This window comes from Pangasianodon hypophthalmus, chromosome 7 (genome assembly GCF_027358585.1).
Source record: "Pangasianodon hypophthalmus isolate fPanHyp1 chromosome 7, fPanHyp1.pri, whole genome shotgun sequence".
Lineage (NCBI taxonomy): Eukaryota > Metazoa > Chordata > Actinopteri > Siluriformes > Pangasiidae > Pangasianodon > Pangasianodon hypophthalmus.
In genome coordinates, this window is record NC_069716.1 from 17,631,977 (window position 1) to 17,648,774 (window position 16,798).

Sequence of the window (16,798 nt, forward strand, 5' to 3'; positions counted from 1 at the left end):
AGACTTAATTGAATATGAATATAAAATTAGACCAAACAAAGTAGCACAAGAGCAATCCTATAGAGTTTTCAGGCAGATAAACACAATTTCTAGTATTTACAACGGACAATTTTCTAATATCTGACATCTACCATATAGCTATATATATATATATATATATATATATATATATATATATATATATATATATATATATATATATATGTATATATATATATGTAGCTATACGGTAGATGTCAGATATTAGAAAATTGTCTGTTGTACATGTTGTATAGCTACATATATATATATATATATATATATATATATATATATGTATATATATGTATGTCTGTGGTATACAAATTTCAAAGGATGACAAATCTGAGAATTTTCTAGCAGAAAACTAGTATAAATCTGGAATACACAAAGGGGTATTGGCTGTAAATTAGGATTGAAATCCTTCCTTTTCTGTTCTCCATCTTTCTCTTGCTTTTCATCTCCAACTTCAACACCTTGACCTCATTCTTTGTACTTCAGAATTAGATGGCAACAAGAGCCTAATTCACATTTCTTATCTCTCACCATCCATTCCCTTTAAATCTACTCTGCAGAGGATTATCTCTTTGACCCAGTCTTCACTCTTTACCTCCAAACTGACTCCTTCATACTAACCTTGCTCTGTGTCATGCCTGTGGAATGAGTGTGGGAATGACTTTGTAGAATGGCCATAAATTAACTCGGGGTTCTACATTCTAACATATGACCATTGTTCTGCAGACATAGACAGCAGCTATACATTCACAGTAGCTCAAATTACATCACCTTTTTGATTTGAAGATACTATGACAATTACTGTTATAAAGTGAAAAATATTGACTGAAATGACCTGCATTGCTCAGGTCATGTCTGAAGTCAGTCTATGTGGTGCAGTACATTTCATAGTTGAGATACAGTATACTTACAAATATCTTGTATATGAGATCACTTGGGTATGTAGTCATGAGGTCAGGAAAGAATCTTGATAGGCTGCATAAAATGTTATGACTGATGTAAGCTCCATACCTGAGATATTGAATTAAGAAAATGATAAATGCCACTACCGCATTTCTGCAACCCAGTACCAGGAACCAGGTATGTGCAAAGTACTACTCCATAATTGTTATTCACAGCTCTGTAGCCTAGAGGAAGGACCAGCACAGCGCGCAAACCTTGCATGAATATTCACTGTCTTTTGCACCTTTCTACATCTGGTAATGTCTAACATCTGTAGGTGCAAATTATTTTTATTGAGACCAACGCTTAATTAAACAAACATTATAGCTGCAAGTCTTCTGGGATCAGCTTTGCACATCTGCATCTTTTACACATTCAGCTTCTTGGTTTTGTACCACTCCAGTGTAACTTTGGCAGTGTGCTTGGGATCAGTGTCCTGTTGGATGGTGAACCTCCACCCCAATCTCATGTCTCTTGCATACTGGAACAGGTTTTCTTCTAGGATTGCCCAGTATTTGGCTCCATCCGTTATGCCCTTAGCCATATCCAATTTCACTGTCACTGCTGATGAAAAGCATCACCGCTTCAAGATTTTGGCTAACCTCTCGTATTTCTTACTGACTTCATTGCTTTCATGCTGATTTCACGCTGCCTGCTTCAATGACTGTTCCCTTGTGCCAGCACAAACAATGGAATGGAAAATAGGAATGGGGTATGATTTAATGTGTGTAAAAAATAATAAAGTTAAATAATCAATTTAACTTTAACTCCTTATTATAAAGGTAATCAATTTAACTCCTCCCACTTACCTAGTGCATCTAGACAGAAATAAAAAATACATTGCTTCCACTACTACACCTTGTCATGCATTGCAGTAGTGGAAGCAAACAATACTAAGAGAAAACAACAGACAGCAGCGCTAAACAGAGCAGAAAAATCAGGGCATTGCCTTCCCAAGAGAAACTGATAGTAAAGTATCAAAGATTAAGGTCTTTCTATTCTCACAACATCTCTGAGATCGACTGGTTGGCAGTAATGGAGGCCTTTGCACTGTGCAGTTCCAGCAGAACTTTTTTTTTCAGATCCTATTAATTTCAACAAAAATCTGAGGCAATGACTGTTTTTAGCTGCTATAACATAAATGATAACAGGAACTAATTTGGATGTTACACAGATGTTCCACATTACATGGGACTATCCACCTTATTCCTGAAGCTAATAGTGTAGAAATCGTTCTGGATGAAACTTCCAGTAACTAGCATAAGTAACAGTAATAGCTGATGTTGGATGAAATGTGTTTTGCTGTGGTTTTGTTAAATTGTTTACTTTGCACTTTCTCTGTATTTTAATGCACAGTATGTTGTATTATAACTGAATGAATAGTGAAAATGTCATTATGGTGGACAAGTGTGCTGTCATTTTGGGACAAGAGTGCCATTAATGGCTGTACTAACGATCAGGCTAAGCTAAAGCAATTGCTGAAACAGGAGTGGTATGAACACAAGTGCAATCAAAACAGGAATGTTCCTATCAGCAATTGTACAGTTTTCACTGTGTGCCAAATGAAAATGAACAAAGAAGAACATGGCTGAAGAATTTATACTGAAACAGCCCTCCCAGAACTCTGTATGTGTGATTTTTTGACAATAATCCAGCACAAAAGAACCCGAATCCTCTGCTGTGGCTAGGCTAGAGACACCGGCGAAGAGATCATGAGTCCTCTAGAGCATTAACATGATGTTTCTTGACCTTTCAGAGTAAAGATAATGCCTGTACGTGCAGAATGCGAATTTTGTTTTTGGTGTTTAAAGACAAATTTTATTGCTGTTACAGAATGACCTATTAGTAATGAAGTTTTTTTTACATTGTGCTGTTAATTCCTGTACAGATGAAATAAGCGAAATAAGTGTACAAACCAGTTGTCTGTGTACTGCACACCAGTTGTCAGAGTCAAAAGAACTAAATATGCTACTGTAGGAACATGTTTGATCATTCTGGAACATGTTTGGGGCTCTTAGCTCCAGTGAAGGGAAATTATAATGATACAGCATACAACACATCTTTTATGTGCTTCCAAATTCATGGCAACAGTTTAGGGAAGGCCCACATATGGGTGTGATGGTCAGGTGTCTACAAACTTTTAGCCATATAGTGTATGACATATCATACTTTGATGGTTGATGGTTGGATCACTTGGTATATTTTACTAGCAGGAATTCAAGTAGAAAGGTTTTTTTAAAAAGCATTTTGTAGAAGGGGACGCCCAGGACAACCCACTGCACAAGATCAGGCTACAACACATGTCTTTGGACTGGGGGAGGAAACAGTTACAGTATGTTACAGTATGTTGGCCATTAACGGAAGTCATGACAGTTTTGTATGATTTGGATTTGGGCTGTATATTCCAGCTCTTAATTTACTGTGCTTACATTTTCTATATAGAGTAAGTGCAGCTTTGGAGAGGCCAAAGGCAGGCATCAAAACAAGATAAACGGATTTAGCCAAGACAGAAAAAAGGAGCAAAGTGGGTTCAGTTTTAAAAGATGACCTTCACATCAAGAGCCCCACATCCTTTTTCTTCTCTTTCAACAGTTCAGCTCCTTCAAAAAGACTCTTTTTTTGGTTCTGTATTTTTCCCCTAAACCCACTGCCCTTTGCTTAAAAGGGTTCAATTGCTAAAGATAAAATGCAAGATACAGCCTTTACTCCACACATTTTTTTTTGTGCTTAAGTGATGACATTTATATTTCATATTATTCACCCCACTTCTTAATCTGACTGTGATTTCAAGAAGTGAATTTTTTTTTTTTCAAAAATTGTTATGCATTTCAAAAAAGAAAACACAACTGTTTTGTACAGGCAATTATTACTTTTTATTCTATTTTTTCACAATCTTATTTTATTTTATTTTCCACATTTGTGCTGAGTATCATACAAATATTTTAGATCTACTCTTTAAACTACACCATGGAATTTTTTTCCTTAACCTACAAGGTAGAGTACTTTACAAATACTCATTACTCATTCCCAATTGTAGTTTAATTTCACACAGCCCTTTCAATATCTAATAATGAAGTGGCAGCCGTGGGCCTCAGCAACATTAGGTCTTTAAAGCATTTAAAGAAAGTGTTAAAAATTTGTGAACAAAATTCTACTAAATATAGTTTTAATTCTTACTCTGTATTTCTCTCTTATTTCACTCTGTACCAGAATAATGACAATGTTGGGGGAAGTCATGACTGCATCTCCTTCAGAAGCCTGTCAGTCTCCCTCTACTCAATATACTGATTGTTGTAAGTATTTTTTGGAAGAAGGGGATTTGACATCTGCCTTTATTTATTGGATAGCACTGAGCTCTCTTTATGCTGGGATAGATATAGGTACAGCCGTGCGATGAGGCATGCTCTCTGAAGAACGGCACACTTAATACCTGCCGTTATCTCTGGTAATCTCCTGTGACTATCACTCACCTAAACCAAATAACAGCACATGGTCACCTTCCCACCACACGTCAGAGACAGATGTCACCATTGTTCATGCTTGTGTTCAAGCTGTCTGCGTTTACACTTGCCATAAATGGGGACACTTTGTTGTCATTTTCAGACAGATTGCAGTAACTGAGGATGTGCTGCAATGACAGGAAGAACACCAAAACAAGAACCTAGAAATGTTCAATAGGAGAGAATTTATTTTGGTTTGTTTGGCTTTCAATAGGAGAGAATTTATTTTGGTTTGTTTGTTTTCAAAGAAGACATAATAATATCTTTTCTATAATCCTTTTGGGGAAAAAATTAATGCTGCATATAGTGAGTCTAACCATTTCTTTCCTTGATTTCTACCATTCTTTTTTTTTGTCAATGAAAACATTTTAGTCCTTAGTGTGTGTAAATGTCATCAGTTTGCTACCCTGTGAGAGTTCACACAATTGGGCTGCTCAGTTCCAACTGTTTTTTGGTTCTACACTCATTAACAGACACACATATATAATAAACACTCACTGGCCAGTTTATTAGGAACACCTGTATACTCACATATTCATGCAAATATCCAGTCAGTTAATCATGTGGCAGCAGCACAATGCGTAAAGTCATGCAGATACTGGTAAAGAGCTTCAGTTCATTTTCATATCAAACATCAGAATGGAGAAAAAACATGATCTCTGTGACTTTGACAGCTCTAGGTTTGTTGGTACCCGACTGCCTGGTTTGAGTATTTCAGAAACTGCTGATCTCCTGGGATTTTTACACACAACAATCTCTAGAGTCTACACAGGATGGTGCAAAAAACACCCAGTAAGCAGCAGTTCTGCAGGTGGAAACGCCTTGTTGATGAGAGAGGTCCGAGGAGAATGGTCAGACAGAATCGGAGGCTACATAGCTTGCTACCAAACCTGGACTGTTGAAGATTGGAAAAACAATGCCTGGTCTTTTTCCAATCTTTTCCAACAAGACTGGGCCCACTCTTGGCTGACAGGAGAGGAATCCCATGTGGCATTGTGTGCTGTAGCCCATTAACCTCAAGGGTCAATATGTTGTGCATTCTGATATGCTTTTCTGCTCATCATGGATGTAAAGAGTGCTTATGTCACATTACAAGAAAACACCTGTTTAAAGAATTGAAAGGTGTCTGACAGGTCTGTGTGTGTGTTTTTTTTAACTAAAGAAGTTGCTACATATTGCAGATGTATTTCACAGTTTATAATGTATGCAGGTTTATTTATGTTGGTGTATGTAGATCTTTTATATTCGTATGGGGTAATATAAATAGTGAACATCCACAAAATGAGGTTGTAAGACTGCACTTGAGGTCTTATCCTTGTGCCTGGGTCTTGGGTCTTGGGAGGAGATAAGGCATGTGCATGTTTGAAACAAAACAAAATAACAAAATAAAAATTCATGGATTCTGAACGAAGACTGGAGACTGACATGGTCACGGCAAAACTTTGTAAAAATATATTTTTTCTATTTATTTTGCCTTGTGTTTTGGATTGTTGTCTTTTTGCAGGACACACACATTTCATTTTTGACTTCCTGGAATTATTTTAGTATATATTCTATTTTTACCCATTCAAAAGCAAAGGGGGATGCAAAGTTTTGCACTCAATTGTACACATGCACATATTTTTAAATAGGATCAAACAGAGCACAAATGGTACCAATCTTATGTTTTTGCAACATTTATGAAAGAAAGAAAGAAAGAAAGAAAGAAAGAAAGCTCAAATTATGAGGCTCTGCAACATGTCTAAACAATCTGACATTATATTATTTCATATCAATATTTTTCCATTAGAAGCAGTTAATATCACCTTAAGCTAACTTTAACAGATTCTATTTATTAGTTTCTCTATTCTATTGTGTCGAGCTAAAAAAAAACAAAAAACCTTGGTGTAACCTCTAAGTGTCAGGTCTTTTCAGGAACTTTAGAAATCTTTTGAGTAGTGAGTTCATGTTTAGCCTGCTAACCTGGCCTGCCCTCTTCTCACTAACCTCAACAGGGAGGTGACTAGGCACAACACTGCCTCTGTGTGGAGGAGCTACAATGTCTGCTTTCCCTCAGCATCCTGAGCCCTGGATGAAAGGAGCAGAATGAGCAAGGCTACAGTAATTCTCTCTTCTGATATGCTACTTAACTGAAGTTCTGAAGTAATCCAGCAAAACTTATTTAAAAGTTCTTTTGGAATTCAGCAAAACTGATTTTGATATTTTACTTTGTTTAGAGGAAACAAAATAATCTAGCATTGGAACATCATACTGCACCAATGTTATACTACTACTACTACTACTACTACTACTACTAATAATAATAATAATAATAATAGCTTGTTATTTATGTGCTTATCTCTAGATAATGTTGCACAGTTTACACTACAATTTGAATTTTGAATTTGTATGCAGTTTCTTTGTGCTCACCCGCTCTAATGAATACACATTGAATTCTGAGCTGAGGTTTTATTGTGACCTTCAGTCAGTAACAGTGTTTGAACAGTTATACCTCACACTGAAAGACATCTGTAAAAACTCCACTCAACAAAGTAATTATTGTGCTGAATTTTTCAATCTGTGGTATAATTCCTAGAAAACAGGCACTGAAACATGCTTCAGCTTAAAAAGTTTGGAACAAAAACCTTTGGAACACACATCATGAAAAATGACCCGTCTGACAATTTTCCTGGAATGATATTTCCATAATATTCCAAATATTTCCAGAAATTGATAGTCAGGTATATGTCCCTCACTGAATGATATTAAAATACACAGTCAATTATTTTATAATGAAATTCACATGGATAAAATGTTACTAATACTGGAAAATCTGCTATAGGAAAGCAAAGATGAATATCAGGATGGAAGTTCACACACACAGTCTATTTGGTCAGGATTTTCTCCTGCCAGAGGTTTATTTTTTATCTACAGAAAGCCAATCTTGCAACTGGACCAAAAATGAAGCCTGCAGGACTACAATGCCAATATCTGTATTGTTTGGATTATACACAGCTGATCTAGGGAGGAGGGGAATTTGAGAAGTTAGTAGTTTGTTTAATACTGAAACTATGCTGGAAATCGTTTCAAGAAGTCATATCAGTGCCAACACACTGATTTGCCAGAGTTTATATGGTACCTAATAAACAGGCATCTCAGGATAAATTAATATACACTGAGTCGACAGTTTATTCTGCACTAGATTAAAGCATGTAATAGAAATCATAGGTTTACTTTAATGCACTTAGTCTAATATCATTTAGATAGTAACAGCTAATTCACAGGCACTTCTATGGTGGACACTCCACACTATTTAAGACGAATGATAAAAGGATTTAAACATGTGCTTTTATTTTAAAAAGAAAAACATATCATTGCTGATATGGTGAAGTGTACTGAAAAGAGGTGTCTCAGGTGTCAGCGCTTTGTAATGCTCAGTAGGTTTTCCACTACAGGAGAGTCTTCAGGAGGATTTTGCGCATATAGAGTTCTTGGATTGCCTTGTCTTATTAACTTCAAAAGAAATAAAATGAGCCTGGTGAGGGAATGACTGTTTATAGCTGCTATAGCACAAGAGATAAAAGGAACTACATGTCTTGCAGATGTTTCACAACATTAAATGAAACTATGACATTTTGTTCTTTAATTAAGAGTAAATAAAAAAAGCCCACTTCTTCACACCCAATCATATGATCCAATCACATAATTGAATGTTTTCCTACAGTATAACAGCATGTTCCCAAAATACTTTATTCCTTACGTAATAACAATGATATTGAACAAATCTTAACAATGTTTCATAGTAACATTTTGTATTATGAATTGTTATAATAATCAGATCCATTCAATACCTTAACAGATAATCATTTTATAGTTGCACCCATTATGCAGTTTGTTTCTATTTTTTAGAAATATCTGTGCTAACTAATATATACAGTGTATCTGTGTAGTATATTGAAGGCATGCAAAATTGTAGATTTGTATTGGATGCACTGGACCACACAAAGAAGTGACTCCAAGTCTACAGAAATACAAGGGAATTCCTATTCCATACATTTGTGTATGCAGACGGTGATGTACCACAAACGATGGCTAAAATCTCTCTACCCCATACTTCTCTAACTACATACATTGCATACAAGACGTGGCTCGGGTTTAGTTGGCCCTCTTGTCTAGATGGATCCAGATGCCCTTCTCTGGACGGAGGATGAGCTCCCCCAGGGGTCTCAGCTCTTCACGACTCTGACACGCCTGCACATCAAAGTGACGCAACACAGTGGCAAGAACAACCTTCTCTTCCATCATAACAAAGCGCTGGCCTGGAGTTACACACACACACAGACACAGGAGAAATCTGTCATATACTACATTTCTACCTCACATTTTATACCACTGTAATCTTTGTATTCTGATACAAAGTTCAGTGCAGGCAGGCTGCAGACAGAGGGCTGAACTGATTAATCTCTGAAGACATATCACATTCTTCTACACACTCTCTCTCCGCTCTCTCTTGCACATGCAGTGATGCTCCCTTTTGAGTGGCCCGTGGGCTGGAACTGCCAGTACCACTTGATGAGAGACACTCTGTCTCAGTCAACAGTGGAAGACAGGTCTGTGCTCTCTGGAGATAAATGCAGGAGGAAAGTTAGCAGCTCCTCCGTTTTAGCCGGCCATGCTAAATGGGTGATTGATTCTGGGTGGAGTGTAGATACGCTTCCATGAATTGCAGTGTAATGGTGCTGGGACGCCATATCAAAACAAGTGGTCTTGCTAATAGGATGTGACCTGCCTGATAAAACAGAATAACCCTGACCCAGAAATTTAGCACCCTGAAGTTTTTCACTTCTTCACTAAGAGTTGCGAAGGTGGTTTACAAAGTTAAGGGTCACAGACTGTTTTGCTGTGATTGGAATGGAGTGTGATTGATTATGCTTCAGCAGCTTTCTTTTGGCTCTTACCAATGCAGTTACGAGCACCGGCGGAGAATGGGATGTATGCATATGGGTGTCTTCCTGTACTGTTCTCTGGAAGGAAGCGCTCTGGTCTGAACTCCTCAGGGTCTGGAAAGAAACGAGGATCACGATGGAGAGCGTAGGGGATGATCACAGCATTTACGCCTTCTGGAACTTTGAAATCATCTGCGGAAAAATAGTAGAGCCATACTTTTTACAACAATCAGTCTGTGATTAAAAAAGTGAACATTACGTGACAATGAATAATTCCGTCACATAACCCTGAAATGTTTTCTGTCTGTTATGGGACATTTTCAACAACAGTGTTCATTAACTGGGTTCCCTTTCAGCTGTAATTCTATTTAGCTTCATAGAGAGTGTGATGTAGGTGAAGCAGCTGAATGTTTGATCTCAGGCAGGTAAAAAGGTTGGAGCCACTTGGAATCTGATTCAGGAAGACAAAACGTCTGGTGTTTCACTGAGATGCAAATGGAGGCAGTGACTTCAATGATCCACGTTTCAGTGCACCAAATGATATGATGACAATGTGTTATAGCCTACTTATGTGACAGTCCTCGCATATGCTGCGTGCAAACAGCGGCACTGCAGGGAAGAGTCGCAGACTTTCCTTGATGACACACTCCAGGTACCGCAGCTTTTTCAGGTCCTCCACTCCCACGTGGCGCTGTGATGAACCTGACGACAGTGCAGAGAGAGAAAGAGAGAGAGAGAGGGAGAGAGAGGAGGAAGGGCAAGTAAGACATTTCTCATAGCTGCATTTACAAATCAGTATGGTTTAAGTTCTGTCTACAGAAAATGAGAAGTTATTCAGTTTTTTAAGTGACATTTGAAATAAAAGCTGCAAACCCAGCAGTTGACCAAATACTCAATTTTTTAATAAGAAATTTCATAGTTTATATTACAGTGCTTATATTTATGTTATTTGGACCTAGGATTAACAATGCAAAATGTGTTAAAATGATCGTTTCACATTTCGTGTCCTATTTGCACTCTTTCCATCAGCATATGAAGGGGGTTTGCATGTCGCTGCCATAAATATTATTTTGATTGCTGATAATGATCTGTTCAATTATTAGCAATAAAAAAACAACATTTATGGCAGTTAACACACACTTTCCATCAACATGTGAATGGGTTTTCTGTGTTGACTACCATAAATATTGTTATTATAGCTAATAATGGAACAGAACATGAGAATATAAGCGGTGTTACCAAACACTTCCTGTAGCTCTGCTTGTACTTTCTTCTGGACTTCTGGATGAGAGCCTATGAGATGTAAGGCCCAGTTCATGGAAGCTGCTGTGGTGTCATGCCCCTATTAAAGATACCATAAAAAGTTGGTATCAGTTACAAGCTTGTCCACTTCTAGTGTAGTGTAGTGTATTTTGCTCCTACCTCAAACATGAAGGTGTCCACCTCCTCCTGAATGTCCTCATGGCTCAGCACAGCACCAGCATCATCTTTGGTTTTTAACAGCATGTCCAAGAAGGCCCTTCTCTTTCTCAGTCCATGGTCTGACTCATTGTCAGATCCTTCACTCGCATACTCTGCTCTCTCTTTGATCACCTTCAAAACACAAACGGCATGAAAGACTTGAAAACACACTTAGATTTTGGGTCAAAGTCCGTCGGCTATATTTTCCATCAAGAGGTTTGCTGTTTTGGCTTCAAGCTGTGGGTGTTTAAAAAAAGAGTAGGATCTACCAAAAAACTTATTTTATCATGTATTTATGATATTTTATTGCATTCATGTATTGTTGATTTTTATTATTTGAGAATGAATTATATCAATGATATATGATTGCATGATTTGTAGTTTGAGTGTGTTGCAAGAGGTTTACACTCACCGTCCACTTTATTAGGAACACCTGTATAACTGCACATTCATGCAGTTAATTAATCAGCCAGTCATGGAGCAGGAGCACAATGCAAAAAAAATCATGCAGATACAGATCAAGAGCTTCAGTTAATGTTCATATCAAATATCAGAATGAAGAAAAAGTGTGAGAAACGTCTGTGGGTGGAAATGCCTTGTTGATAAGAGGTCAGAGGAAAATGGCCAAATTGGTTCAAGCTGCCAGGAAGGATATATTAACTCAAATAATCACTCTTTACAACCGTGGTGAGCAGAAAAGCATCTCAGCATGCACAAAACATCGAACCTTGAGGTTGATGGGCTACAGCAGCAGAAGACTGTTAGAAGTGTCAGTCAAGAACAAGAATCTTGTTTTTTGTTTTTTGTTTTTCGCTTTTCGCAGTCGTGGCCTAATGGTTAGAGTCTCGGACTTGTAACCCGAAGGTAACCTGAAGGTTGTGGGTTTGAGTCTCAGGTCCAGCAGGGATTGTAGGTGGGGGGAGTGAATGACCAGCTCTCAATACCACAACTGAGGTGAGACCCTTGAGCAAGGCACAGAACCCCCAACTGCTCCCCGGGCACCACAGCAAAAAAAAAAAAAAAAAAAAAAAGGCTGCCCACTGCTCCGGGTGTGTGTTCATGGTGTGTGTGTGTGTGTGTGTTCACTACTGTGTGTGCACTTGGATGGGCTAAATGAGCAGAAATTCCGAGTATGGGTCACCATACTTGGCCACAAGTAAAAGAATAGAATAGAATTCTGTGTAAACTCTAGAGACTGTTGTGTGTAAAAATCCCAGGAGATCAGTAGTTTATGAAATACTCACATGCCATGGTTAAAGTGACTGAGATCACATTTTCTCCCCATTCTGATCTTTGATGTGAACACTAACTGAAGCTGTATTTGCATGATTTTCGCACTGCGCTTCTGCCACATGACTGGCTGACTGGATAACTGCATAAATGAGCACTTGTACAAGTGTTCCTGTTAAAGTGTCCGGTGAGCGAATATCCTGAACACATGCTGGTATTTGGATTTGCAACTCTCAATTGCCGCTAGGTGTGAATGAGTGTGAGGATGCATGTGTGTATGGTGCCATGTGATGCTTTGGCATGTTCCAAGGATAGGCTCTGCAGCCACTGGGACCTGACCAGGATAAGAGTTTAATGATCATGACTGAATGTTTGTAGCACTCCTGTCACACTGACCTGAACAAATACATTTCACTTGATTTCCAGTTGCTCCATCACCTAACCTGTCACTGGACTCACAACTGACCTATTACCTACATACACTCGTAGTCCCCTGATTACTGACCACACACAACTCATCTATATACACACTGTACTATCCATAATGTCTTGGCAAAGATACACTCTGTGATGTTACTGAGCCTTTTCTCCATGTTCTAGATCTTGAACATGTCTGTTTAGATCATGTGCTAGATGTTGAACATGTCTGTTTAGATCTTAAACATGCTTTAGTCTATACTACTGCCTTTTTGGTTTTGCCCAGTTTGTGCCTGTTTGCTTGTTTCTCAGCCTTTTGCCTGTTTTTGGTTTCGATTATCACCTTGCCATTCTGTTGTCTTGTTACTGGTTAATAGACAAAGCCCTGCATTTGCATCAACTTGTCTGCTAGTCAACCCCTACAGTACAATTCCATCCCACATGTTTAGTCATAGCTCACTTTGCTGCTACTGCTGTATGTTTGCTATCCATTTGTTTTTCAATTGGCAATTCTTGTATCACTTTCAGCTCCTTAATAGAATTTAACCTCAACTGTAAGTTGTTTTGGACAAAAACTGTAAATGAAATTTTTGGAAAAAAAAGTAAATGAAAAAATGCAATAAAACCTTTGGATCTTTGGATCTTACAGTAACTTAGTTAATATATTAAAATTATCTGAAGCTTAATCATATAATTACTAATGGCCATACAAAATATATGGATCAAAATGTTCATGCCTTACAGTTAATCAAAAATGAGAAAAGGGACTTACACCTGCAGTGAAGGCGTGTAAAATCCTGAGTCTTTTTGCATGCTCTTTACCCTCTCCGAACAAGTTATAAATCCAGTCAGGCCACCACCACGGTGCTCTCTGTCTCCGAGTGATGATGTCACTCATCCTGCGGGAAGTTTAAGTGAAGATTGGATTACATTGTACAGAGTATAAATATATGCTACATGGTATACATTTTTCTCCAGCATAATTCAATGACCAGTCACATAACCCCTATCTCTGTTCACAGCCCCCTGAGTACTAATCATGCAGACCTGTCTCATATTCACACACTTCCTGAAATATCCTGGACTTTCACACACATACACTTAAGCAGTCTTGCTTGTGTGATTCCAAGTATGAGCTCTTTGCTGTTATTCATGTAGTTTTACTCATAGTCAGTACAAGTTTGTTAGTACTGCTTAGTCTAGTCTGTTTGATGATCGCATCAGTGTTTGCCTGGTTTTGATTATGATTTTGGATTTTCCCTTGTCTGCCTTGTGATTTTCAATAAACTCCCTGCACTTGCATCTCTGCATCATACTTGACAAGTACAGTTTCTGATGTGGCCTTATGAACTCTAGTTTTTTATTATAAGGGTGTTTGCTCAACTACTTAATTTACTTTTGCTTATTCAGTCACACTGACATTTGTATTTAACTGATTTGTTTTCTAAGAAATGACCATAGAGACTTGCTTGTGATGATTATGCTTTTAGGGCTTAGCCTGAACTAAAATCAAAATAATTATCACTAATTATGTACAACTAAAATTGTACATATTGTAGAGTTACATCTACAGTATTAGAGGCCCCTAAAATAGAGCTACAAAAACTGCAGCCTCCCTTTACTCCATCCATTCAAAGGACCACTATAGGACCACTACTGTACAGATATCATCATCGCAGTGCTTAATACATTCATACCAGTGCAACACATACTACAAAGTCACTACTCTCAGTGTCACTGGTCTGTTTCCAGTGAGTAAAGGGCGGTGGGAAACAGTCAATAATTTTATTCCAACAAAATGCACTTATATAGTAGATGTACCTGTTGATACATATATTAATGTAAATACTTACTTATACACAGTCTGGACATATTCTGAGTCTGCATTACTCTGCGCATAGATCCTTTTGCCCATTGCTGTTTCTGTTTTGTGTGGAAAATACATGCCCACAATATTAAAATTACTGCATAGATATATCTGCATAGACAGATACTGTATACCTCTCAAGTACCTAATTATAATGGCCACATGAGTATTTGGTAATTAGCAGTTAAGAGTTTAATTTCAAACAATACTGGTGATTCAAATGTATTGGAATGACAGACAGCAGAAAGAAACTATACCAACCGCATATAATGTCCAAGGCACAGAAAGTAATGTAGCTGAAACAGTTAAATGGTTCTCCGCCTACATGTTTCAGCAGCTTCTGGATCAAAATATCACTCTGTTCATTCATCACCTCCAGGAAGTCAGTGAGGATAGAGAAGTGAAATGTTGGGGTCAGCATTTTCCGTCGACTGCGCCACTTGTCTCCTGTACTGTAATGTGTGGGTGGCAAATAATAAAATGCTTGTAGTTTAGCTTTCTGAAACATTTGAATAGTGTTTTCTTAATGTTTATTGAGAACAGCTGTCAAAAGCTGTCAAAAGAAGTGATTTACCTCCCAGCTAAGAAATTCTCTAGGTGGGACCTATCCATCATCACTTACACCCCCTGGCTAAGAATCTATGTATGGATGGACTCAACCTCTCCAATCACATCAAACAACAGATCCTAGTGACTACAGATGGCTACAGAGTCTCATACAAACTCTAATTATTTCCAGACCTAATGACTGCAACTTGCTTCTTGTTGGACTCCCTTCATATATCATACCTCCTCTCAATGCATTCAGAAAGCTGCTGCTTGCCTTGTTCGTAACCTCCTAAAATTCTGTCATAAGACTGCAAGCACCCCTCTCCCACTCATTCCCTATTGAGATCACTCCACTGGCTTCCTGTTGCAGGAAAGATATAATTTAAAGCTGTTGTCCTCACATTCCAGGCATCAAAGGGCTATGCACCTTTATCTATGCACAATGGTTCAAAATTACATACCTGCACACCAACTCAGGTCTTCAACTTCAGTACAACTGGCAAATCTGTCTCCAAATCTGAGGTCCAAGTCTGCTCATAACAAAAAACTCACTGCTTCAGTGTCCTGGCTTCTCACTGGTGGAATATCTTTCTCTCTACTTTGACTAAGTCCATATCTATTTTTTTTTTTAGGATAATGTATTATTTTTTTCTCTGCACTTATTTTGTGTTGGTTGTCTTTTGTAATACTTCATGGTTTTCTGAACGTTGTGTATTTAGTTTTAAAATTCACAGGCATTAGGCTCTAGCCATTTGTAATTGCCTAGATGAGACTCTGGTACTTGCACAAACTAGCATTAGTCTCAGCATTAGTTACTCTGGATCAGAGCAACTGCTTGTTGATAACTTAAATGTAATGCTCTTAACTAAAAACAATTATTCAAGAGGCTGGTGAATCCAGCCTTAAATCCATGCAATTCACAGTAGACAGGTGCTTATCTGTACCTGGTGAGTAAACCTGTGCCAAGCCAAGGGTGCAGAAATCTGTAGGGATAAGATTTATCTAGATGCTTGGAATTGCTGAGGACAGCCTGGAGAAAAAAAGAAGCAACCAAATTTAAACAAGAAAATAAATGCCTTACCTAAACAAGCCATTAATAAACTGATGACATCATTAATAATTTTTTTTATGTGGAACAAATATTTGGCAGTTTCCTAGCATCACATAGAGTGACCATATGAACATGATTCATCACATTTTGTTGCCAGAATAGCAGGTATTATAACTAATGCTTTAATTATACACACCTCAATTGTCTCTGCATGATATAAAATAAGGAAGGGGATGGGTCCCACCCAGACCTTCACGAGAGGCCTGTGTCTGTTTTCATTAGTCCCTTCAATAATCTGGTTGAAAAAATCTTAAATGACATACAAATATAAAATGCAATGCACCAATTCTTTGTATTGTACACAACAAAGGTAACTCTATTCAATGAGGAAACATGACAAAATAACAACGTTTGCAACACCTTACCTCCTGCATTAGCTTTGAACTGTAGAGCATTACCAATGAAAGGGAAGGCACCTTCCATTCCTGGAATTGGCTTCATCTCTCTCCATATATGTATGTAACTTTTAATTGGAGAACGTAACATACACATCAGAAGAATAAGCAGGAAAGTTATGCTCCCCAGAGTGTACAATCCAAACAGAATTTCCATTTTGCAGTAAAGGAGTTGGCATCAGTGAATGTTCTGATTCACTCAGAACATTCCCTCTTAAATGAACTTCAGACTTAACTTTCACTGATTCACAAACAAACAAAGGGTTATCGGGCCATGCTAGTTTATTTATGGCCTCCAGCTAAATCATTGACAGGAGAAGAGCAACAGGATATCACATATTTTGCCATGCAATCTGTTCTTCAGTTTG

The 16,798-nt window shown here is 37.9% G+C and overlaps 1 protein-coding gene across 2 annotated transcripts; it reads right to left on the reverse strand.

The window, feature by feature from the left end:
• Positions 1–7,782: 7,782 nt before the first annotated feature.
• On the reverse strand, positions 7,783–16,671 carry LOC113528690 (cytochrome P450 4V2). Of its 2 annotated transcripts, none has more exons than XM_026917327.3 (11): positions 16,401–16,671; positions 16,172–16,284; positions 15,869–15,954; positions 14,637–14,827; positions 14,362–14,431; positions 13,281–13,407; positions 10,823–10,993; positions 10,640–10,742; positions 9,968–10,102; positions 9,413–9,592; positions 7,783–8,773 (listed from the first exon to the last, which is right to left on the reverse strand). In XM_026917327.3, exons 1-11 carry the CDS (start codon positions 16,585–16,587, stop codon positions 8,610–8,612), a joined length of 1,527 nt encoding a protein of 508 aa, XP_026773128.3. In that variant the 5' UTR covers positions 16,588–16,671; the 3' UTR covers positions 7,783–8,609. The 2 variants fall into 2 exon arrangements, with proteins under 2 accessions (XP_026773128.3, XP_026773129.2); XM_026917328.3 differs by having other exon boundaries at positions 16,172–16,270; positions 16,401–16,570.
• Positions 16,672–16,798: the final 127 nt, after the last annotated feature.

Bases quoted from the DNA above. Each gene is read 5' to 3' on its own strand.
- LOC113528690 (XM_026917327.3), bottom strand. From the start codon at position 16,587: ATGGAAATTCTGTTTGGATTGTACACTCTGGGGAGCATAACTTTCCTG. The intron at 16,285-16,400 runs GTAAGGTGTTGC...ATGTCATTTAAG, and splicing joins GTTCAAAGCTAATGCAGGAG to ATTTTTTCAACCAGATTATT. The intron at 10,994-13,280 runs GTAAGTCCCTTT...TGTGTTTTGAAG, and splicing joins TACACGCCTTCACTGCAGGT to GTGATCAAAGAGAGAGCAGA.